Below are 24301 nucleotides of genomic sequence, written 5' to 3'. Positions count from 1 at the left end.
CGATGCGATTTTATCGGAAGAAATTTATATGGGATTTTACAGATGACGTCGGACGTGCGATTCGGCAAACATTTTGACATGCCATCTCCGAATCCGCGTATAAGGCTCGTGGCAACGCTTTTAGGCCGTGTCTGTTTTAAGGTTTAACAGTTTTGAGGTTTAAAACTGTTGAATTCAGTCAGAATCATATCAAATAATTAATGAAGTGGCTTAAACCTTAAAATTATTCGAAAATTAGTGATATTTTGGCTGGAAATCACAAAATTCGACTTACGAGGAAATTTGAGATACGCGGTATTTAGCGGCCGTTTTCGGCTCCCATCATCCGTGTATTTTGGGGACCGCCTGTTATTATTTACAAGTTTATAATAATAAATTCGCTCTTAACTGTATGCACACACATCATGATTAACATTAGTTACGATAATCTAAAGATAGTTCCTATTTCGTTGAGTTTAAAAGAATGGATGTTGCCTGAATTTTGGTACACACTGTATGTCGAACGGGTTTTCCCGGCCACAGTGTATTATGGACATTTGTTTGCCCATAGTTTGCCGGTAGCAACGCCGCCAAAGGCTACGTTACACCAAGCGCAAATGTGAAATGTCCTTTTGCACGAGATGAATAGTTCCGGGAACGTTTTGATTTCCCGTTTGAATTTTGTATTGAATTCTATACTTGTTTTTAATTCAAGTTTTGTTCATTTTAACTATTTGTGATGTTTTGGTTTATTTTTACATTTCTGTACACTTTATTATTTTTTAAAGAATTTTCCCTCGAAAGTCAAAATCCATTGAGATTAAAATCAAATATGGTCGCAAAATTACAAGCAATTAACATTGCATGTAGGCTTAACTCTATTCAACTCACAGTTTCCCATTTTCATATGCCTTTCGTAGCTCTAATTTCGAATGTGATAATAGCGATCTAAATAGTGGAAAAACGATTGTTGTTCCTTTAGCTTCGTTCCTTTATTAACAGCAACGCAGCACTCTTCTATCTCACTGCATCATTTACTGGGGTTAAACATGGTTCCCTAGTGCCTTATGCTCATGTATCTATATTATACATGTCTTTTATGTCCATACTATGTAAATTGTCTCAACATTTATCATGCGTGGCCATAAAATACTTGCCAAAGCGAAACGTTTTCATTTTGTTGGTTTACTATGGCGAGTCAGTAGTGACACTCGTCATGTGATTCGATTTTGCATAGAATTCTACCCAACAATTATTCGTTCCACTGTTTGCACCAATAATCGAAAAGGATTATCAATCCTACACTTTAAAATAGAGAATTGAATAGAAATTCTATTCTAAAAGCATCTTCAAACCCTAAGCTAAAACTATTCATATAACACTCAAATGTATGTATGTTAAATCTTCCAAAATTAAATGCTAAACTCAAAAAAAAAACTATTCTTCTATTCGCTTACATGCTTAAAATGATATTCTACATATCGCTTCCGGGAGAGTTAAACACAGCATGAAAAATAAACTTCGATTGTGGTTTAAAAAAAAACAGCAAACTGTACGCGCAAATGAAAAACGGAAATCAAATTATAGCTATAAAGCTACAGTATAGCCGCTCAAACAAGGCCTATATAAAACTTAACGCTAACGCAAAACATTTGGTAGTGTTTGCCCTCGCTACATCGTAAGACTATGCATATCCGAGTGGATTTCTCCGATCTTCTTCATCTTCAGCAAATCGTTCAGCAGCATATGGATGGTTTGCTTCGTTTTCGGGTAGTTCTTGGCGGTGGGCGATTCCAGCAGGTCCGCCTTTTCATCGTACGCTTCCAATCCTGCAACCGAAATCATTACCATTATTAACGTGTGTCTTTTCCTTTATCTCCATTATCCTTTACTTACCGATAATCTGCGCCTCGATCGCTTGCAGCCGTCCCATCGCGTCGTTCTGCAGCTTCTGGATGTGATCCAGCAGAATCGTCTGACACTCGGCCGGATCGATCGGTGCCTCCGGGACCGGGATCTGTGGCAACTGCTGCTGCTGCTGCTGCTGAGTCGCACCATCCCCTTGCAGTGACTTATCAGCACCACCTCCCGCCGAGCTGCTGCTACTGCCATCGCCACGCGGTGGACTCTTTTCCCACTTCTTCGACCACAGGTACATCTTCGGGTGGTCCTTCTTCTCCGCAATGTTAATCTTCATCTGCAGGCTGTGCATGAAGCGCTTCAGCTCGAGCAGATTGCCCGTCAGCGTGTGCGAGTTCTTCAGTATGTCGAAGCGCTGCGCGTGCCGCGAGTTGGTCACGTGGTACTTCGCCACCGGCAGCTTGCCCTCGTACAGCCAGTCCTGGTCGTGCGCGTACCGCTTCGACGCCCGCCCCCGGTACGGATACCGGCAGATGCTGCACACGTACGTGTCCGGCACCTCGCTGCTGTGCCGGATGTTCTGGCAGAACGCGTGCTGCCAGCACAGGCACATCTCGCACTGCACCATCAGCCCGTCCTCCTCCGTCACCTTGCACAGGCAGTTGATGATTTCCTCCTTGCGCATACGCACTATCTTGATCACCTCGCCGTTCTCGTCCACCAGCCCACCAGCGGCACCGCTCGTGCCCGCCACACTGGCATTGATCGACTCGTCGTAAATGCCCCCAACCGTTTCGTTCTGAAACCCGCCGCTCCCGTACGCAAACGACCCCGCCAGCGTAGTGTCGTTCGGGCGCAGCAGGGCCGGTGCGGATCGGTTCGCTGCCGGGCGGCGCGATGGTTTCGGGCGCTTGGATTTCTTCGACCCGCCGGACGCTTTCTTCTTCGTTACCAGCCCGTGCCGTACCACCTTCTTTCCTCCTTCGCCCGCTGCTTTCTTCTGCGAGAAAAGCTTAATTTTCGTAACCTTGCTCGAACCCTTCGACTTGCTGGAGGAGGCTGGGGTGGAGGCGGTCACGGTGCTGCTAGCGTCCGCCGATGATTCCTCCGCGAGCGACGCTTCGGTGTCCATTGCCATTAGGGACGCTTCCGATTCGGGCGCCTTCTCCGCTTCCTGCTTTATCTCCCGCGGCGGCTTCAGTGCTTCCTCCACTTTGCCGTCGGACATCACCACCGTACTCTCTACCCACATTTCCGCCGGTAGCAGTTCCTCCTCTTCCCTCATTTCCTCCCTAACCGGTGCGGGCTGGGCGGTGGAAGCTTTCGGCGTTGCGCCGGCGGCCGCCGTCTGCGATTTGCGGCTAACCGGTTTCGGCGTTTCCAGCAGCTCGATCGGTGTCCTTAAGGCCGCCAGATCCTGCATATTGGGAATGTCACCCAGCCCCTTCGCCAGCTCCTTGTGGTAGTGTTTGATGTGTATCTGCAGATGGTTCTCCTTCCGGAACGTCTTCAAACAATCCTCCTCGGGGCACTGGAACAAATTATCAATGATCTTCACCTTCACCGCGCCAATGTTCACCTCCGTGTTGAGCAGCACCGGTTCGGTGGCCGGTTTCGGCAGGAAGCTGTCGCGGTACTCCTGCGTGTAGTGGCAGAAGCCGAGCTGCTTCGCCCGCTTCACGTGCAGCCCGAAGTCGTACCGGTTCGGGTCGTACTCTTCGCCTACTTCGGCCAGGTACGCTTTTACCTCCTGCCGTGAGCGCAGCACCTTCCCACTGGGGCTGATCAGCAGTATGTCCATCTTGCCGTACGTCGTGATGCGCTGAAAGATGTGCTTGACCCACCCCTCGGGCATGCGCCAGTCCGGCACGATCACGGTGTACACCCGCCCGCCCGGCAGGTCCACCTCGGACGACTCCCCGACCGGATAGTCGTTCATCCAGTGGCAGCACCACTCCCCGTTCTGCGGTATTTCCGGCAGCTCGCTCAACTTCACCACCTGCGGAATGCGCAGCTGATTCAGCGAAACCAGTGACTCCACCGCCGCCTCGCCACCTTCCCCATGCTCCAGCGGTTCCGGCTTAACCGTCGCCCCGACATCCGTCGCGCCTCCCGCGCCAGCAACCTCCCGCTCCGGGCCGTCGCCCTTCGCATCCTCGGACCGCTTGATGCGGCTAATGTGCGTCGATTTGCAGATCTTAGCAAACCCGTCGTCAAACACCACCTCGTACATCTGGTTCTCCAGCACGCTCTTGATCGTGGCCTTAAACTTGCGCGAATCGCTCCACCGGGCAAACACCTTCTCGCCCACGCTGTAGATCGCGTTCGAGATCGGCCGCAGCCGCACACTGTCCATCGGGATCCACTCCTCCTGCGTGGTCGACTTCAGCTTGTCCGTCTTGTCGAACTGCACCAGCACCTCGCGCTCCTCCGTGTCCACCTCCACCACCTTGGCCGCGTGCCAGATGCCGCTGAAATCTTGCGCCTCGATCTTGCTGCCGGGCGTGAAATCGATCGGCTTTTCCGGCGCACCGCCCGCTTCGGGCTCGTCCGGAACGACCGGTTCTTCCTTTGCCGTGCTCGCGGTGGCCAGTTTCGCTTCCCCGCCGGCGCCCTTTTTCGGCGTTTGCTTTCGGTTCGGTGTGGATGATGCAACCGGTTCAGCAGTGCGTGCTTGTTTGGCCGGGGTTTTCGTCGCCTTTTTGCTGCTGGTCGGGCGCTTCGACGGAGCGGCCGCTTTCGGCTTGCTTCGGTCCGGCGTGACCATTCCTTTTGGCGCTTGTTCCGACTTCAGCAGTGCCGTCACCTTCGCGTCCTCCTTCACCACAATATCCCCGTCCATATCGCCGACCTCGTGCGGCACCTCGCCCTCCTCCGTTTCTTCCGCCTTCGCACCTTTTGCGTCATCTTTCCCCTTTGTTGCGGTTTTCTGCGGGCTCTTGGAGCTACTAGCCGCTTCCCCGGGCGGTTTCGTAACCGTCCAGGGGAACACGGTCGGCACGACGCCCAGCTTCAGCACGTACTTCTTGCCCTTAAACTCCTGAAAATCGGCCCGCCGGAAATGGCGGCTGCACACGTTCGACGCTTTCGTGGCGAAGTAATCGTCCGGCAGGTGGCACGCCACGATCCAGAGCCGCTTCATTTCGTCCAGGTACGGTATCTTGTGGTACGTAACGCCACGGTCTTCCGGGCGTGCCGAGGACGACGGGCACTCCGGTACGATGCACTTGCGGATACCCATCGCGGACGGGCGGGTCGGGGGAAGGTTTTATGTTTTTCCCGTTCCGCTCGCTTTGGACATCGGAAATGGTGCGTTTTCACGGCACTCCTGCAACGGGGAATAATCGAGAAATGGAAAAAGTAGTTTGTTCACTCGCAGCAAATGAATAACACCACGTCCGTTTCTTCTACTTCTTTGTTGTGTGGTGATTATTTTTCACTGCGTCGTTTTTTGACAGCTGATGATGGGCGAGATTGGCTCATGACGGCTGGGCGCCATATTGAATTGCAGTGTGAAATTGCATGAGATTGTTTTATACCAGATTATTCAAAAGGGACGTTAAATTTTATTTTTGTTTTTTTCTTCATAAATAATGTTTTTGCTGTGTACATTTCAGAGTATTTTTAACAACAACATCAAAAATTGTATTTTATCACATAGCTATCAAAGCAATAAATTATTTTTTATGAAAAAAATTATACAAAAAAATGTAACCTCGAATTAATGTCTCTTTGCCGTTTAACAAAAGCATTGAACAGGCCTCTGAACTTGAAATTATTATGCAAATTATTGAAATCGAACTCCTGATAAATGCCTCTCGAAGTGCCACAAATCCACGACGATTATACGGGTTTTAAACGGCACTCAACCTAAAAGAAATCTAGAAAGACTTCCTTTAGCAGACGGTAAACGACTGATGTGTCCTAAAAATAACATAAAAGTTAGTGGCGCCATCTGTTGGTGGGATAACCCAACCAGTGGAGCATTTTCTCCTTTCCTCTGTACTGTCATATGGTTTCGCATTGAAGTTGTGCATCGTTAGAACTAGCACGGCGATACGATTGTTTAAATTCTCAACTCTAATACGATACATCAGAACTAAAGCAAGTGGAATTTAAGGAATGGTCGTTGATGTTGATGCTCGCTGATTTTCATTCTTATAGATTTTTGCTCGGAAAGTTAGAAGGCTAATTAAGCCATGATTAGATGAAGCTAGGTGTGAAACATATGTATTGCAAAAAGAGGAGAGCAATATAATGATGAGTTAAAACACGCCATCTATTGAGCAACCCAGTGAAGCTATGGAGCTTTCGCTTTTTTCTATGGATATTTGATTTTCCAATCGTTTAAGCTTAATCTGTGGCACTTGGCGAATTTCTCTTGGCCGTTTAACCAAACTTTAAACAGGCCCCTGTGAACTTGAAATTATTATGCAAATTACCGAAATCGACCTCGTCGAAAGCTCGAGCTAATTGTGGCAGTGTTTAGATATGAAAATGTATGCTCTTTAAAATCATTTTAAATGCTTCTGTGTGGTTTGATCTGTTCTGTTCAATACAAAATAGTTTCGAGTGGGAGAAAAATGGCCACGCGCAAGCCAATTTGGTACATTTCGTTAAAACAGGTAGCATTTTTAAACCGTTTTAAGCCATTAAACGTTTCTCTGTGCAACGAAATTAAATCCAACGAGATACGCCATGGAATGATCTTGACGGGATGGCCAAATGCTTAATTTATTAATTTATTCATTTGATTACAGCAATTTGTAGTTCTAGTTCACTGTTCACCTTTGTCAAATGCCTCCACATTAGGTGATAACTAACCCTGGTGGCAAGAAAAAGTGGAATTATTCAGTCGGCAGTGCTAGGCCATGGGAAAGAGAGAGAGTGTTCGTCTTGTAGAGAGAACATTCAAAATTCAAAAATATATTTAATTTCCATCCATCCAGTTCAGGGACGTCACAATCGAAATTTCCAAAATGACATAAGAATTACATTGCTGGTAAGAAAGCTTCTACGATCGGTAATAGGAAGATCACGAGAATCTCCCAAAGAAGCTTATGGCCGTTGCACGCAGATTATATGTTACATGATCTTCCTGCTCGAAATGCTACTGGACATCGTAAAGCAATGTCGGGACAGGGTCATAAAGCCCCAAATGCCATTGAGCGTAACTAGCCAATTGTGCCGAAAGTTTAGACACAAACGAGAGAGAAGGAGAGAGAAATGAAAAAACCCAAATCCCAAAACCTTTCTCATTCCTGGCCCGCGCCGGTATTAAATCTATGTCACGAACAGATTCGGGAATTTGGTCCAATTTTTTTTTTACTGTGTTTTCGGGAGCTTTCGATGCATCACCAAATTTGCCACCGTCGATTAGCGAAACCGGCCTTCACCGTGAAGGGAAGACCAACACACCCGGGGGAGGCAGCTCGGTATGAACTATCGCGCTGCATTATAATTCGGAATCGAAGCAGGGAAGGAACGTGCCGAAGTCGTACACGCTCGCGCGCGCCCGCACGCATATCCCGGCCATCCACAGTTATGCAACTCCAGTTTACCGATTTACATAAATCATCACCTCTCCTCTCCCCCCCCCCCCCCCCCCCCCCGGACGGATGTTGACCAAAGGGGGAAGGTTAGGGATTTACTTTGTCTGCACGAGGACGATCGGCGTTGGGCCGCCCTCGAGGCAAGCGAAAGCTGACCGGCAGAAGGGCAATGGAAGTAATATTTATTCGAATACACAAACACAGGCCAGCCTAAGCCAAGTTTGGGGACGTGATGGAGCGGCAAACACGCACCCACCATGGGTCGGGCGGAATTTGATGCATTGCAGTGCGTTTGGTGCGATGCAGCGCCACAACCGTCGACGCACGCTGCATGCAATATCAGCATGATCGGAAGGGCCAGGTTTCGAGACGGTTCGCGATCACTAGTTGACCAATGAGACTACAAAAAAATCCGCAATCCCTTAACGGGGAGGATTTGATTAGAAGGCAAGGGTTCGTGACTGGCGCTGCACTCAATGTGCAAAAAACGGGGAGGGTCGTAGCCGGCACAAATTGATCATTGTCTGATGCCTCTTGCCTTGACACAGAATGTCTTCTAGGTCTTCGAGACGTTGGCGGCGGCAGATGAGCACGTCCAGAAATTGGAGGAAATCTCTAGCCCCCTCTCCTTCTGATTCTGTGTTATATTGACCTACATGATGTAACCTGTCTGCATCGGTCGCAGCATGAACAGGTTTCTTTCCCACAGTGGCACGCCACAAACACTTGCATTACAGCAACAGCACCGTCCCGTACAGAAAATCTTCAATGGCGACAAAGGCGACCGATTACAAAATGCTTCCTGTTTGCCAGTTCCTCACACGTAAAGGCCACCCGCCCGCTTATCGGTCCGATCCGACTACTCTATTGAGTGTGTGGGCCGGTAAGGCACGTTCCGAGAGATGATCGTACGAAAAACCGGGTATCGACCAACGATTCCACTGGGAGTGTGTCAGGTGGATGTAGCAAAAGACCACCAGCACCAACTCCACCCGCGGCTTCCGTTTTCCTTCGCTGCGACACACAGAGAGAGGGAGAGAAAATAACGCATTATCAATGCGGAAACGTGATCTTCTCCGGCATGAGGGCATGAGGTGTTATTAAATACGCCCGAACGGGGAGGAAGCCGATCGGTATCGATCCCCGATTGAGGCGGACAGGTTTTTGGGCGGCCACCCCTGTCCCGACATGCGGGAAGATGTTTCTGTACCGACCTACCAAACAACCTTCCTTGCTTGAAGCCGAAGGAAGGATCGGAAGGAGGACCAGACGACACCAAACGGCTGGCTGGTACAATAAGATTTGCATGAAATACAGCCGTGTAATAATGGCGTTGTTTAATATTCATATACAATACACACCAAAACACGCTTTACCCGGGGCGGTAAGACTGAGGAATGAGGAGACTTTAACTTTCTTTCCCGCAAAGAACGTCTGCAATGAGGCCGGTTCGACCGATGCCGGACACCGAATGCTGGAATGCTGGAATGGTGGAGAAAACATCCAAATACAGAGAAACATTTTTATTGCCATTATGCGAACAGGGGGAGGAAAATGGTAGCAAATTTCATATTCAGTTTATTTTTAAGTCGAGCTAAACGAAATCGATCGTTCGGGACGAGCAGATGAAGATAGGGAACCAATTTTAATATTTTTGCATTTTTTTTTAAATTGTATAATCATTTTTATAAGTTTATTTTTTCTGCTCTTTGTGATGCTGATAGCTTACTACAATTGATTTGGTATCGAAATTTCGCCTTTGTTTTCATTTAAAAGTTATTCTTTCTTCCGTACTTTTTTTCTTATTTATCTGATTCTTTTTATTGTTCTTTTCTTATGTTATAGGGTCGTTCTTGTGGTTGTCTTTCAATACTTGTATATATTTTCTTATATTGTATTGATATTTATTATAAAAAAAATCTTATATGTTTTGATTGGTTGTTATATACGGATTTTGATTGTTCAATTTTGTTTTTTTTTTGTTAGTACAGTTCTGTAACTGTTTTTTGTTATTCGTTTAATAATATTTACCATTTTTTCAATCGTTTTGTTTTGTATTTTTTATTCTATATTTTTATCTTTTCCCTTATTTATATATTTTTATTGGATCGTCGTTGTCGATATCTTTCAATATCTTCGCAATTAAAAACCAAAGAGCACTAAGTTAAGTTTTCTTTAATTTTAGTTTTTACTTTTTCTTATGTTTGATTTTTTATAGTGTTGATATTTATCAAATCAACATTCAAATTACTATTGTTTCATTTTGTACGACTTCATTTCAGTTCTACAGTTCTTTACTTCTTTAATGTCCTTTGCTTCATTACATAGCATTTCTTCGGGGTTTTGCTTGTTTTTATTTAATATTTCTTTTATTGACATTTTCATGCCTTATTTTCTAATCGTGATATGGATCTATTTTGATTATAATGTTTTCCTTTTTTGATAGATTTAGTTCTCTATAGATTCATCTTGAAAAGCTTTCGTTCTATTTTAAGTACTTGCATACGGTTTTATAAAATTTGTCGATTCAATCGATAATATTTTTATTTTTATCGGCAGCCTTATTGCTTATTTTTTCTTTTATTGCCTTTCACACTCCTGTTTTTATTCAAATTTTTGTAATGTGTTCTATTTATTGTTATATTTTCTTGATCAGATCTTTACACATATGTTATAGATGTTATATCGCTTAACATTTTAAGATTCGAGTACTTATAAGTTCAAAGAATAAATTAAATTCATTGGTTCAATATAAAATATTTTCTTGTTTATTCAAATAATTTAATACTTTCAAAGATAAGATCCGTGAAGATATATTTAAGTAGTATTCGAGTATTGTTATAATTTTTCCTTGTATAAACACCCAAACTCAAGCATGGCTTAGTACTCTAATATTTTCCAGATAATTTCACCCAGCAGAAAAAAAAACAATCAAAAGACAGCAATAAATGACATACGAATGCAATAATCTTCAATCATAAGTGAAAAGTTAATTAACAAAAAGTGAAACCGAAAACGTTGCGAATGCAGCCAAAATCTACATGCAAATAGTAATTTTTGCATTAAAAACAACAACACCCCCTCCCGTTCCTTTTTTATGACACCACCCCTCTCCCCTGGGTGCTTAAATTGGAAACACTCGCTCCCGCAAGAAGGTGGAAAATTGCACGGTCGCACTTGATTACGCGCAGGGGTAAGTGTTTGCGCACCGTGTTTGCGCGCACCGGCCCGCACGATCAGGCTATCGAACGCCCATTCCCTGTGGCCCCCCAAGGATCTGGTCAGGCGGGACGGAGGGAGGCCGCGAATATTTGGCGATACCGTAACGTCCACACACAGCTCGATGACACAGTGTGCAAGACGCCAAGTGGTGTGATTTAAATATTTGTATCCACTTTCTCCCGAGCGCCGAAGACGCGCGCGCGCGTTGGGCGTTTCGTTCCTTCGTTGATGCTTTTAAATGATAATGCCGAGTGTACGGTTGGAGCGAGGATGTGTCTCTTGTCTGTTGATGGTCTTTTTTTTGTGTGCAAATTTCAACTTCATCTCTTTCTCTCCTCCACGCCAGTTTGGTTGGAGATATATTCGTACAGCGTCGTCAGGATGTCATGGGAAAATCCATTAAAAACAAAACCAAAAAAAAAGACAGCGCAGACGGCTTATCGATAGCGAAATGAACTTTTGGACGCGCTTCCGGTTACGGGGAGTCCGGATTCGATGCAACCGCACTGGCCGCTGGCCAGCCCAATCTTGTTATCCTTGCAATTATCTACCCGGCATCGGGGGTATGTTGCCGTCATTAATTCACACCTCGTGACCGGCAGCGAGAGCAGGGGAGGGCGGAATGGAAAGACGCCGTAGACGACGCCCGATGATGTCAGATTGATGAACTACGCCCAGCGACAAAAGCAGATCACACTCGTGCTTTTGGTTTCTTCCTTCTCGTCGTCATCGTCTGCTTCACGCCGACTTCGTCTCAGACAGCGTTACACAATGTGTGCCGAAGGGGCGCTTTCTTTTCCCCTTTTTTCCCGTTTGCTACACTTTTCTTCTCGCAGCTTCTCTCTCCGACACCAGCCTTTACAGAACACACAGTACCAACCCTTTTGGATGGATGGATGGATTGATGGAAAGTGAAATCTTCTTCAACAGAATGACAAGAATCTCAACAGCGGAGCGTGGGATCGAGCGTGTTTTTGGTTCGGATTACGGAGCTCCTCCTTCAAGGTGATCCGTCAATCCAGAGGGAGAGATGCTCGTGCCCCGGGGAAATGGAAACAGGTTAGCAGGACCCCGGAGATGGATTGCGTCAACGTGTTCAACCCTCGGTCGTGTAACAATGTGGGAAGGAAACATCGGCATCGCCCCGCAACCCATTGTTGTGGATGACGATCGAAGGTCAAATACGATCCGTAAAAAGATAGTGATCGTTCTGGTATGGTGTAGTGCGGGAAGAAGCGCTTTTCCTGGAGATTTCCTGCATTGCGTGTCGTGTCGGCGTGCTGTAGAATAGGAACTGGAGAAGGGAGAAGGGTTTGAAGGGTGTCGCTTCAAAAGGGTTCTCGTTACGATGGCAATTGTTCAGCGTTGGAGGTTGAAACGTGTCACTTGACGTATGGGGTTTCTATAGAGTTTCTAGACTAATGAAGCTTAGGAGGGCAAAGCCTTGGAAAATGAGGAATCATTCTATACCGTTGTGTTGTTGCTGATTGGTGAGCATTTAAACATGAACTGATGTTCTTCGTAAGCAAACAGGACGTTGTAAGTCAACATGAAAGTACATCAACAATTGACTTGCCTACAATAATTGCCAACAATTGAAAATGACTAAAACTTCCCTTGAACAATCCTGTTTTAAGTTTCAAGAATTTGTAAAGATAACAATCGAAGTGTGAAGTAAGCCGGTCTCATGGTACAGTCGTCAACTCGTACGACTCAACAACATGCCCGTCATGGGTTCAAGCCCCAAATGGACCGTGCCGCCATACGTAGGACTGACTATCCTGCTATGGGGGGAAAATCAATAAATCACTGAAAGCCAACCCCACAAGTGTGTTGGCAGGCCTTGACCGGCATCGGTTGTTGAGCCAAAGAAGAAGAACAATCGAAGTTGACGGACATTTTAATACTAAATAGATAAGAAAATCCAACTCCGTTCCTTTTTCATTTGAAATTTGAGTATTTTCATATATTTAATGACAAAGTAATACGATTACGTTGATAGTCCTTTGTATATTTTAATTTTAATTCTTCCACAGACTCACATTGTAAATAAAACTTTACTAAACTTCATGCTCCATTGTTTTAAACATTAGAAAAAATAAAAATAAAAATATAAACATATATAAATTAAAATAAAATATATTATTTTTATTAATTTCGGACATTCAGCATATTTTTATTGAATTTCTTCACATCCAGTTTCTGGCCATGCCGATTTCTTATTGTACATGATATCAATGATGTACTAGAATCATTTACAAATATGTATGACCCCTAGTATGCCATAATGTCACGATAAATAAATATTGTCTATCGGACAGATCACCACCGAATGAATTATTAGCAGTTTTGTTTCTAAACGACTTCAAAGAAATTTCGTATTTAATACCTGCAATGTTTGTCCAGATGCTATTAAGTACATCGGAATCCATTGTAGAGGTAATTATCAAGGTAAGAACACCAGTGTTATATCATACTGTGCTGTGATTTTCAATCAAATACTTATTTCATTCAGTCCGGTACGCGAAGCAAAATATTTGATCTTGTTTAAACCGTCTTTCTGTCGGTCTAGAAGGACTCCAACACTCAGAATTGGATGTTCGGACCTTAGAACGAGCTAAAAACCAAAAGAGTTGGGTGTGAATTTGAAGTTTATTGACGATATTTTGAGGTTGTCCGGAATTTGAATCAAAACGTCCGTAATTTGAAACATTAGCTTGAAACTGTCCGGAATAATGATCAAAATATCGTTGCATTTTTATGAATTTTTGTAATGTTTCTAGAAAAAGCATTGGATATCTTTATTTTTCCTAAACTTTTAAAGGCTTGCTGAAGTGAGTTGTGCAGAGGTATGATTGATTAAAATTGATTATGATTGATTAAAAACATTTTTTTATCTATTTATTTAATTGAAATTTGAACGTCCCCAATGATATCCACAATTAGTTTCAACTGATTTGATAAATTGGTTTGCTACTAATTTTATTAAATAATATTTAAACGCTTATTTACACACTTACTGAGAGGAGAGTAAATAAGGTTCCTGCTTATTTTTATATATTCCTCTGACTGTGTTACAAATAATTTTGAGTGAATTGCACGGCTTTTAATGGCAATACGTGAGATGTAAACAATAAACTGCTACAAATATTTGTAAAATCTAGTGAACCATTTCCGTCATTGCATAATGCTTATATATGTACATTATTATCTGTTATTAAACCAGTAAATTTCTTTCACTATAAACACATTTTTATTTATTTTATAAATAATCTAACCAAAACAATTACCACACCATTCTGCTTGCTAACAATGTGTGCCAAACTGCTCGTAGGATTCTACTGCTATTAGCAGCTTTTACTTTCAACGGGACGGCCCACCCAATGGTTCATGGGTCGAGTGGTAGCAAATGTGTTAAATTGTGCCCGATAATTGAATGTGTAATAAAATGTGAAATCTCTTTTTTCACCCCATTTCGTAAGTACGCTACAGTCATGCAGTCGGGGCGTTGAATCAGCACAGTTATTTGCATCCTTGCGCGAGAAGCGCCAGCGAAACGAGCGATGTCATTTGTTTCCTGGTTTTTTTGTTGTGTAGCGCGATGAGGGTAAGATTCGATTTCTTTCCCCGTGTCGCAAAAGCCCTCCCCATTCCAGGGTGTGTGTGTTGCTGTTTGAGGATGGAGAAACGCACGGTTCATTTGCTTATCAAATGATGCGTATGTGCGTGGTGTGATGTCTAAGTGTGTTTTAGCCGTTGCTCCCGCGCTGCTTCGGAGATGGATGCGTTCATCGATCGTTCCGGCTGGGACCAGATGAATTAATCGATGAATACAAAAAATATGATTCTATTAGTATGGTTTTAAGCTGGAGCATAATCGATCACACGGCACACGATCCACCACAACAACAAAACAGGCCCCTAGGAAAGCCGGATCAAAACATCAGACCACGCGACCAGACCGCCCCTGACTGCTCGTCTTCACTGCATTGTCTTTTGCGTTCGAAGTCCATCTTCACTTATTTCCCTGCCGAACCGGGGGCGATCGAACCACGCTCGTCTGCGGGGGTCTCCGTTCGGGGCTGTGTTCCGTCTTCGATCCTCCCTCCACGCGCGGAGCGAAGCAACAGCCTCGGAGGGGGGGAGGAGAGTGACCGAGGGCAAAGACGAGGGTTCGTCGTCTGGCACCGATAGCTCTTCTCTATAAATAAAGGTTTGTGGGGGAATTTCAGCTCAGTTGAAGCTGAATCGTGCAGCCAAGTGGAAGGTACGTTGTGTGTTGTGGAACAACGGAAGGTTGTGTTGTTATCATTGAGTGTCGGCATTGTCTCAGCGCAGGAAGTGATTTCGTTAGCAAGCATTGTTTTGTTGAAATCTTTCATTTTTGTTTTGTGAAATTGTTCAATCTTTCAAAGCTAGTTAACATTAGAAAGATAGTTAAAGTTACAGTGTGCGTGTGTTTTAATAGCTAGAATCTCTCTTTTCTAACTCCACGTTTTTGTTCTCGTCGGCAGAAGGCAACCAAAAACACACACACACATTTTACGATACCAAATCCACCAATCTCACCACTCACAACGAGTATGAAGCAGTTCGCGCTGATAGCGGTGGCCCTCGTCGGCCTGACCGCCGCCCAGTTCCCGAACGGACGCACCCTCGACGCACCGAATCCGGCCCTGTGCGCCAGCAGAATCATCCACGAGCGGGCACCGGACGGCAAAGGGTAAGGCACAGGGCAAAAACATGAAAAGAACCAAAAGACAAAAGACTTCAATGCCGCGCGCGCGGCCAAAGCGTTCGGGTAGTGACAAGCGACGAACCCCTCAATCGCCGGTTTGCGGGAGAAAGCGTTGGCTCCAACAGGATCTCGTTTGTTTCGGTTTCGGATTTGGCCAGGCATTTTTTTTTTTTTTGCTCAATCGTCTTTGCTTTTCACCCCTAAGACAAAAACCGCCTTGTCCTGGGTCCGTGGTTGGCCACAAATTTCCTTCCACGGCTTGCGCAACGCAACGCTCACGCTGATGCGGTAAGAGTGCGCGAGAGAGGTTTGTTTTTTTTTTGTTGCTACCATACCTCGGTTGGCTCGGTGAAAAGCGATCGAAATGGTAACAAACAACCACCTCCACTGGCGTGAGAATTTCGTTACGATCATCAGCGCAGAATGGGAAGATGTGGCCTGGTTGGGGATGGGTTTTCCCGCAACCACAAGCATTAGCGGGAGGCTTGTTTTAATTGCACGTTTTTCACGTCTTTAACCTCTCGGCGGGTGGTTGTTTTCCCTTCCCCTTATGGGATCGCTATCATTGTGGCTGCGCCAAATGTCACTGAATGGTTTACTGTGAGAACGTCTGTATCGGTCTGTTTGTTTTACGTAAACCCTTAAACGCGTGTTATCTTACATTATACCCGGGTTAAGCAGCAAAAACTGAACGCTTAGCTAGATAAAATGTGCTTTAAAAGCATATTTTAAAAACAATCAACGCTTATTCATAAACCTGCCCCATCTTTACAAGACATCTTCTTTCTCCTCCGACGTATTTCTCTCTCCGCATTCTATTACGATGATGCCATACCCTTCCCCGAGTAGCGTTCTACGCGCTACTTTCTCTCGCCATGAACCCTAGAACCTGCTGCTGCTTTGGCTAGGGCGGACAGGGAAGTGGTCAAACAACCTACCGCACCAACCGCCAGGCAAGTTCAATGCCAGCGCCAATGCTGAAGGGCTGAAGGAAATGGTAATGGGCACCCAGTTTCACCGTACCATCACAGCATGTTAAGTCATTTCAGACCCGATCGGTAGGATGCTATTAGGGAGGGAGGAAGGGGGTGGGGAGAAAGGGGCAGATGGAAAGGTTGTTAAATAGGCTTTTTAGAGGGGGGCTGTGGTTCTGGGCTGGTAATCCGTGGTAAAGTGGAGTGGAAGGCATCCGCCGTTCAGTGCGGGATAGGTTTATTGACACACGGTTGATGTTGTTTGTGTGGCGATTGTCTGGCTGCGGAAGGAGAAGATTGATTGTGGGCAGATTTGAAAGGGTTGTATTGTTGATGTGAGGTATGTTTTTTTTTAAATCAAAATACCTAAGAATTTTGAACATTACATGTTTGGCAAGAGGAAGACAATTTCTTGGTTTTTTGTTTATTTTATATGATTTTTGCTTCATTTTTTATGCATTATAGTTTTGCATTTCCTTCATTTTCACTAGAATAGTGAAAATAATGAAAATGATTGCCTTTTTTATGGCACTGGTAGCATTATGCAGCAATATATTACACAAACCTGTTCAATCAATGAAAAATGTAGGTAAAATGACAGATTTGAGACGGAGTTTGTCAAATTGAACCTATCAAATTCCATACAATTGTTAACGTTCAATGTCTGGTTCGATTGGTGCCGGAGCATCGGATATGCAGCTTAAATTATAAACCAATTTGTGTATATTTTTGGCATTTTTTCAACTAGTTTTTGGATTTGCCAATTTATTATTTTTGATTGCTTTGTCCTTTGGATGCTTTTTGTACTATGTCCATTGCTAGTCATACTTATATCAATGTTTTCTCCTTCTTTTTCTTCTTCTTCTTCTTCTTCTTCTTCTTCTTCTTCATTGTAAGGTTAATCTATCTATTAATTGCATGGGCAAACTGGGATAATACCCAAGTAATTCATAGATAGTCTACATTACCAAGAAGAAGAAGAAGAAGAAGAAGAAGAAGAAGAAGAAGAAGAAGAAGAAGAAGAAGAAGAAGAAGAAGAAGAAGCCGAAAAATAATCAAAACAATAATCATCAGTCCTATAGCACAGAGATTCCCAAGGTTTTTTGGTGGTTTCTCAAAAATGTTTGGAGTGTTTCTCGGAATTGTTGGGTTCAATAGTATTGATGTCCAATGGGACTGTACGAATAAATTGCGGGAACAAACCAAAACTCTTTAGGAAACAAGGAATAAATCGTGAGACAAGCACAAACAATTACGGGAACTAACCAATACCACGATTTATTTGTTTAAAATTAAACCTTGAAAGAGAGACTAGGTACCTCCGAGACTTGAAATCAGGACGGGCATGTTAGAACGATTTGATCTTAAATTTTAATCGCTATGTTAAATTTTGAGTGATTTCAAAGTATAACTTTATTTAATAGTGGCTTTTTAACTTTATGGGCAAAATAATTTTGTTTGATTAACTATAAAAAAATGAAGTGACAGATGAATGTAAGTTCCGTCCTACCATAAACGTCCTAAATTAAGCCATAAACCAACAATTTATAGTTCACCCGCCGCTCGTACTTCAAACTCAATCCCTTCCCATACTCTTCACTCATGCCAACAACTATCATCCAAATAAAAAGAGCCTTTAAATCAACCTGTCAAAGATACAATTACACTCCAAGCGATTGCATTAATCACGGTTCTTTCTCCTCAACTAAAAAAAAAACTCACAAACTCCACCATTCAATTTCACCTTCAACCCCAGAACAGTAAATTTTATTGATCGATTTCCTTGCCTATTTATTGATTCAACATTCTTTTTTCCCTTCCAGCTACTTCTTCTCGTGGCGCGACCCAACGCTCCGGGGCGTGGAGAAGGATTGGCTCGATGCGCGCAACTACTGCCGCCAGCGCTGCATGGACAGCGTGTCCGTCGAGACGAGCCCGGAAAATGAGTGGATCAAGCAGAGAATCGTCGAGGGCCGGGTAAGTGTAAACTGAGATTTGCAGCAAAAAAAGCCCTCCCCGGAAGAGGGTTGGCTAGTTGTTTTGTGTTGGCGGCCTTGCGCGATCGAAACGAAACGCTTTTCCCGATCTGTCGTCGATAAATCGCACTGAGCCGGGTGTGTATTGTGTTTGGTCGTCGTCGTCGTGTGTGATCTACGGTTTACAAGTGGTGACCGTCAAGTGCGATCGGTTTTCACCGGCACGAGAGATCGCACTGGCACGATAACGCGGACCGTTTTGCACAGTTGTGCGCCGCATAGCTGTTGTTTGTGTTTTTACGGTTGCATAATGCGGAAGCCCGAAGCCGCCAACCGGTCGAATGGGTCGCTTTAGGAGGGCATCTAGTAGTCGGGGTGCATCATTAGCATAGGCACGGGGAGGCGGGTTTTTGACCACCGCCCAATATGAAGAACTCGTTCCGTTCGATTTGATAATACACAAACACAACCCCTTTTGCTGCTCATTGTTTGCTCGCCTAGTTCCTAGTCACTTTCCTATTATGTCACCGGTTTTTTGGACGAAGCATTTGTGCGTCTTTATCACCCGATTGAACCGGAACAAAGGACAGAGAGAGAGAGAGAGGGAGAGAGTGAGACGCCTTTGCCCTTGCTCCACGCATACATTGATCAGCGGCATCTCATCTGCATTCTGCATAGCGACCTAACGCTACCAACCCTTTGGCGATGATGACGATGATGTCACCGCGGCCGGTATGTGGGCTGTTGCATCGACAATGTGTGCCACACTCACACACACACACACACACGCAGTGCATACAAACCGCCGCGTAAATTGTTATGCGGATGCGCGCACGTGTTAGCACGTGCGTTCGTTTGCGGAAGGTCGCGCGTTGCGCGTTAGAGCTTTCACTTTTCGTGTGCCTTGGCGATCCTCGCCAAACACGCAACGGAACTGCTGCAGCAATGGGGCTGGGGATGCACCACGCGAGCAAGGATAATAAATTTGGTTGCCTTGTGCTAACGAGAAGAAGCGAAGCTTGTTGCGAAGCGAATTCATAAGGCAGGCGCAGTGAAAGCGCCCGAAATGGCAAATCCGGACACCGCCAAACCGCGCCTGCAGGACTGTAATTTTTGACCTCATCATTATTATCATCACCACCACCGCCACCAGTTGGGGGAGGGTTGGGGTTGTTGATGGGACTCCGGGGGGATGCACGGTGGCGGTAGTGATCGAACGATGGTGGCCAAACTTTCCCTTAAACCGGTTCAACAGGCGGGGGAGCATGATTTTCGCTTTTGTTTCACTTCTTTTTTGTTTTGCAAATTCCAGACGACAAAATTCAATTCCTTCCGTGCGGTGGGTGGGTGTGGGTGGGGAGGGGAGGAGCTTAAATTATGACAAGTTGGAGTTGTATCGCGGCGAGCCTCGCCTTCACCCCGTACTGAATATTCATTGGGCTGCTCCCCCCCGGCTGGAACTGGACAAATACTAATCGCTTATTCATGCTCGGGAACGTAATTGGACTTTCGTCTCGTTTTTTTTTTGCTTGTGTAAACAGTTTTGTACAGAATCAGTCGATTGCTGTTTCCTGTTTCTGTCGGCTTTCATGCCGGTTTTCCCCATTTCTTTTGTTGAAGTTTTTCACATTGTTTGAACATTTTAAACCGATTGGTTTGACAAATTGTCTTTATTGTCTTTAAGAGAGGCTTTAGGCTTTTAGGCTTTACGCCCGATTGCTTATGAAAATAATCAAGTCTACAGCTAAAACTCACTGGTAACAGTTTTCCAAACACCCATATGATCCGATGGACGAAAGTTGATCCGTCCGGTTGCGGTAAAGGTTCGAATTTGGATCGATTTTGACGATGTGAACCACTTTCCCCAATAGCAAGGACATGAGATAATTTGTTACCAAATAAAGTCCAGTAAACCTGTTTGATAAAGCTCTGGCCTAATGGAAGTGTGGGTCTGATATAGTGATGGGTATAGTTGGCGTAAATCCGGAGTCGACTACGATCCGACTCCGATAAATTCGGAATCGACTCCGGAAGGTAGGTCCGCTCAGCATCATCCGGAGTCGTTCGGAATCGTCTGGAGTCGCCCGGAGTCGTCCGGAGCCGTCCGGAGTCATCCGGAGTCGTTCGGAGTCGTCCGGAGTCGTCCGGAGTCGTCCGGAGTCGTTCGGAGTCGTCCGGAGTCGTCCGGAGTCGTCTGGATTCATCCGGAATCGGCTAGAGACGGAGTCATCCGGAGTCGTCTGGAGTCGGCCGAGATCGGCCTTCGATTTGTATAAGAAGTGCAAGTGACTCCGAACGACTCCGGACGACTCTGACTCCAAACGACTCTGAACGACTCCGGGCGACTCCGACTCCGAACGACTCCGAACGACTGCGGAAGGCTTCGGACGACTCCAGGCGACTCCGACTCCGGGCGGATCTAGTGGTTCCATTTTGCCGGAGTTGGAATCGGACTAACAATAGTTTGAGTCGGATCGGAGTCGTTGGTGTAGCTAATTCAGTGATAATTAGAATAAAAAATCTCGTTAAATATCAATATTCTAAACCTAATTTGCTCTCCAATAAAATATATATACGAAGCTTGGAAATTTTATTTACATTTAAATATTTAACTAGTTTTTGTTTTCTCTCATAAAAAGGAAGTCAAAATTCCAGTTATTTGAATCGAAACGGACGCTTGTGATTTAAAAAAATGGTATAATGTTACACCAACTATTAAAATACTTTGAAGTACGATCAATCGATCCAATGCTCTCAAAATACAGCTCCATTGAAAACGAGTTAAAATTAACCCAACCAAATATGCCTCAAAACTGCAAGCTTTTAAAATTGAATTTATGCTCATCGTTACATACACTCATACCCTGTGCCCGGTAGAAACCCCCTCCCCCCCAAACCCAGGAAGTGCGCGATCAGTACCACCCAAAATGCCGTTTTTCACACGCTGCTCTACACTTGCCGCACGCCGCCCAAACTGTTCGCGCATCATCTTCTGTTTGTGCGCACTCACTGCGCTGCGTGACGTTACGTACCGCGGGGCCAGACTGGGCCGGGCGCAAACCAAACGCCGAATGCGTAAATGCGTTTATTTATTCTTCCGACCGAAGCCATTTCCCCGCTCCGGTACTGTGTTCCCCTCTGTTTAAACGTAAGGGAATTATTGTTTGATGAAGAAAAAAAAAAAAGATGGGAGTGGTGGCGATGGCACAATATCAATAAAACGCACATTCCACCCGGTGTGTAAGGCGCATCCAGCATCCAGGCCACTCCATCGTGGCGGAAACGACTTATACACACCTTCCCTCTTGCGCTCGCGCGGTCTGTGCGATGATGATGCTGCGATGGATTGTGAAATCTTCACTGACTGACTGACCGATCGACCAACCGACCGACCGACCGGCCGAAACCATGATGCAACAACCTCAATGAAGCCCCGGACTCGTGATGATAATGATGAGCTCATGAAAATCATGCTTTTCGTGAGCAGAAAGAAGGTGTGTCCCCGGCAATGTGCAAAGTGTCTGGTATGTCGGGGGGAAAACTTTCGTTTTCGTTTGGTCAGCGCCAAAACACTCGTTGCAAGGGAAGGAAGATGCTCCCGCTTAATGGTGACGCGTGTGAATGACGAATGTGTGTGCAGGGGTGTTTTTTTACCCCCTCATATATAAGAACCTAATGTCTGCCCCGTTTCTTTGGCATTTCTTTAATGGCTTGATGATGATGATGATGGTACACGCGCACGCACGCCGTAGGAAGGAGTGCAGTTTAATGAGAAGAGATTTGTGTGTGTCCACAAATTCGCAACAAGCGTTGAGTTAATTACAGCTCGTTGCACAAAAAGGCGCGATGCGAGAGTGCAGACACTGCAGGGCACTCGTTTTAACTCGAGCGCTAATCTGTGCACACGTGGTCTGTCCATACCACCACTGGAGAGGAGAGTTGGGTGGTTGTGGCGCAACGTGAAGCTGCCTCGAACAAGCAGGGTTAATTGTCTGTGGGTTTTTGTTTTGCGAAATCGCATAATACTTGTTATACGCGGCGACCGTTCAAATGAAGACAAATTAAAGACATGAAGATGTAGCAGCTCTGGTCAGATTGCAGAGGAACGTTGTTTGACGTGGAACGTTAGACATTGAGATCTTCGTGGGCACGTCAGCTTGTCTAGGCAGATGACCCAAGTGCGTGTAAGAGATGGCAAATCTCGAAGATCTTTGATGAAAATAACAGCCTTTAGGAAGCTACTGGATTTTCCAAAGTTTTTATTTCTATTTCGCAAACATATGAGCTGCTGTTCCTTAGGTCCTGATGGGCATGGGCTGTCAAGATAGCTCTGTGGTTTATGTCTGAATAGGTTTGTGTAAGAGATGGAATATCTCCAAGACCCTTATTTAAGATGACATACAGCATTTAGCCGGTCTCGTAGTACAGTCGTCAACTCGTACGACTTAACAACATGCCCGTCATGGGTTCAAGCCCCAAATGGACCGTGCCGCCATACGTAGAACTGACTATCCTACTATGGGGGGATCAATCAGTCACTGAAAGCCAAACCCACAAGTAGTGTGGTACAGGCAGGCCTTGACCGGCAACGGTTGTTGAGCCAAAAGAAGAAGAAGAATACAGCATTTACACAAGAATTTGTTGAATATTTCGCTAATATTATTGAACGGAGATTAATTCACACATTAGACATTGCGTGCATGGGTTGTCATCTTAGTCTTTGTCTGGACAGATCGTCCCAGTCTGTGTAAGAGATGGCAAATCACCAAGAGTTTTGTTTAAGAGGAGATCATTAACTTTTAATAGATACAGGATTGGCACAAGGATTTGTTTACCATTTCTCAAACATGTTTGAAGATGTCGCCTAGGTCCTCATGTGTATGTCTGAAGATATTAACGAAGTCTGTGTAAGAGATGGCACGAAATCTTCAAGATCTTTTAGGAATCCTCACGATCTAGCTATTTACTATAAATATGGGTTTACCAAGAAAATCTTGCACCAACCAAACTCAAGAAGCTCCCAAGAATGCTCTTATATAAACTAAAAGATTTTAGTAAATTTATAGCTTTTTGGGATGTTCTTTGGAACTTAATGTTCTTTGGAACTGAACTTCTTCCGTCGAATGCTTCGATCGTCCAGTGTCTTTCTGATGACCTGCCCAAGTCTAATGCTTGACAAATCCTTATGTGCTGCAGAGTCTGCAAAAGAAGAAACCCGTTTTTAACATTTTTATGTACTTCTTAGAAACCACAAAACCTCACAAAACTAATCTTTTCTCTTCCACTTTTTAATCCCATCCAGCAAAAGTACATCTGGACCAGCGGACGGCTGTGCGACTTCAAGGGCTGCGACCGTCCCGATCTGCAGCCGACGAACATTAACGGTTGGTTCTGGACGGCCGAGCTGCAGAAGCTCGCCCCGACGACCGTGCGCAACCAGAACGACTGGTCCGAGGGTGGCGGCATCGGTAAGCCGCAGCCGGACAACCGCGAGCTGATCCAGGGCGGTGCCTCCGAGAACTGTCTGGCCATCCTGAACAACTTCTACGACGACGGTGTCCACTGGCATGACGTCGCCTGCCATCACGTGAAGCCGTGGGTGTGTGAGGAGAACGACGCCCTGCTGAAGTACGTCAAGTACAGCAACCCGAACCTGCGCATCTAGAGAGAGAGAGAGAGATAGAGAGAGTAACCCCAAGGGGGATGCATACAACCAGCCAACTGACTGCTGCTGCTGATGCAACCCGTTTTCTTACTTCCACTTGCGTTGGCGCATGGTTACACTGACATGATACATATTTATTTGAATTACCGTTTCGCGACGATCGACGACGACAAACGTCGATCGGCGACTGAGTGGTGACCGACACTGCGAGGATGTAAGATGATTTGGGAGGAAGATTTTTATACAATCAAATCGATGTGACAAAAACGTGAAAGAAGCAAAGGAAAGATATAAGTAATAAATTTTAATTAAGTACTACAATTCAAGCTGCGAGT

General features: G+C 45.1%; 2 protein-coding genes across 3 annotated transcripts; one reads left to right on the top strand and one right to left on the bottom strand.

Moving 5' to 3' along the window:
* Nucleotides 1-1059: 1059 nt before the first annotated feature.
* LOC121592987 lies at nt 1060-5261 on the bottom strand. Its single transcript, XM_041914973.1, has 2 exons — nt 1876-5261; nt 1060-1808 (listed from the first exon to the last, which is right to left on the bottom strand). Exons 1-2 carry the CDS (start codon nt 5078-5080, stop codon nt 1651-1653), a joined length of 3363 nt encoding a protein of 1120 aa, XP_041770907.1. The 5' UTR covers nt 5081-5261; the 3' UTR covers nt 1060-1650.
* A 9579-nt stretch (nt 5262-14840) lies between these two features.
* Nucleotides 14841-24292, top strand: LOC121591989. Of its 2 annotated transcripts, none has more exons than XM_041913136.1 (4): nt 14841-14880; nt 15131-15336; nt 18149-18302; nt 23604-24292. In XM_041913136.1, exons 2-4 carry the CDS (start codon nt 15197-15199, stop codon nt 23964-23966), a joined length of 657 nt encoding a protein of 218 aa, XP_041769070.1. In that variant the 5' UTR covers nt 14841-14880; nt 15131-15196; the 3' UTR covers nt 23967-24292. The 2 variants fall into 2 exon arrangements, with proteins under 2 accessions (XP_041769070.1, XP_041769069.1); XM_041913135.1 differs by having other exon boundaries at nt 14842-14880; nt 15128-15336.
* The last annotated feature ends 9 nt before the right edge of the window (nt 24293-24301 follow it).

The sequence above is a fragment of the Anopheles merus genome, chromosome 2L (assembly GCF_017562075.2).
Source record: "Anopheles merus strain MAF chromosome 2L, AmerM5.1, whole genome shotgun sequence".
NCBI lineage: Eukaryota > Metazoa > Arthropoda > Insecta > Diptera > Culicidae > Anopheles > Anopheles merus.
The sequence above is the reverse complement of the archived record's forward strand: the minus strand, read 5'-3'. Positions and strand labels throughout refer to the sequence as shown.

Excerpts from the sequence above, each read along its gene's own strand:
- LOC121592987 (XM_041914973.1), bottom strand. The coding sequence starts at position 5,080 with ATGGGTATCCGCAAGTGCATCGTACCGGAGTGCCCGTCGTCCTCGGCA. Across the intron at positions 1,809-1,875 it reads GATCGAGGCGCAGATTATCG|GATTGGAAGCGTACGATGAA; the intron begins GTAAGTAAAGGA and ends TTTCGGTTGCAG.
- LOC121591989 (XM_041913136.1), top strand. The coding sequence starts at position 15,197 with ATGAAGCAGTTCGCGCTGATAGCGGTGGCCCTCGTCGGCCTGACCGCC. Across the intron at positions 15,337-18,148 it reads CGGGCACCGGACGGCAAAGG|CTACTTCTTCTCGTGGCGCG; the intron begins GTAAGGCACAGG and ends TTTCCCTTCCAG. Across the intron at positions 18,303-23,603 it reads AGAGAATCGTCGAGGGCCGG|CAAAAGTACATCTGGACCAG; the intron begins GTAAGTGTAAAC and ends AATCCCATCCAG.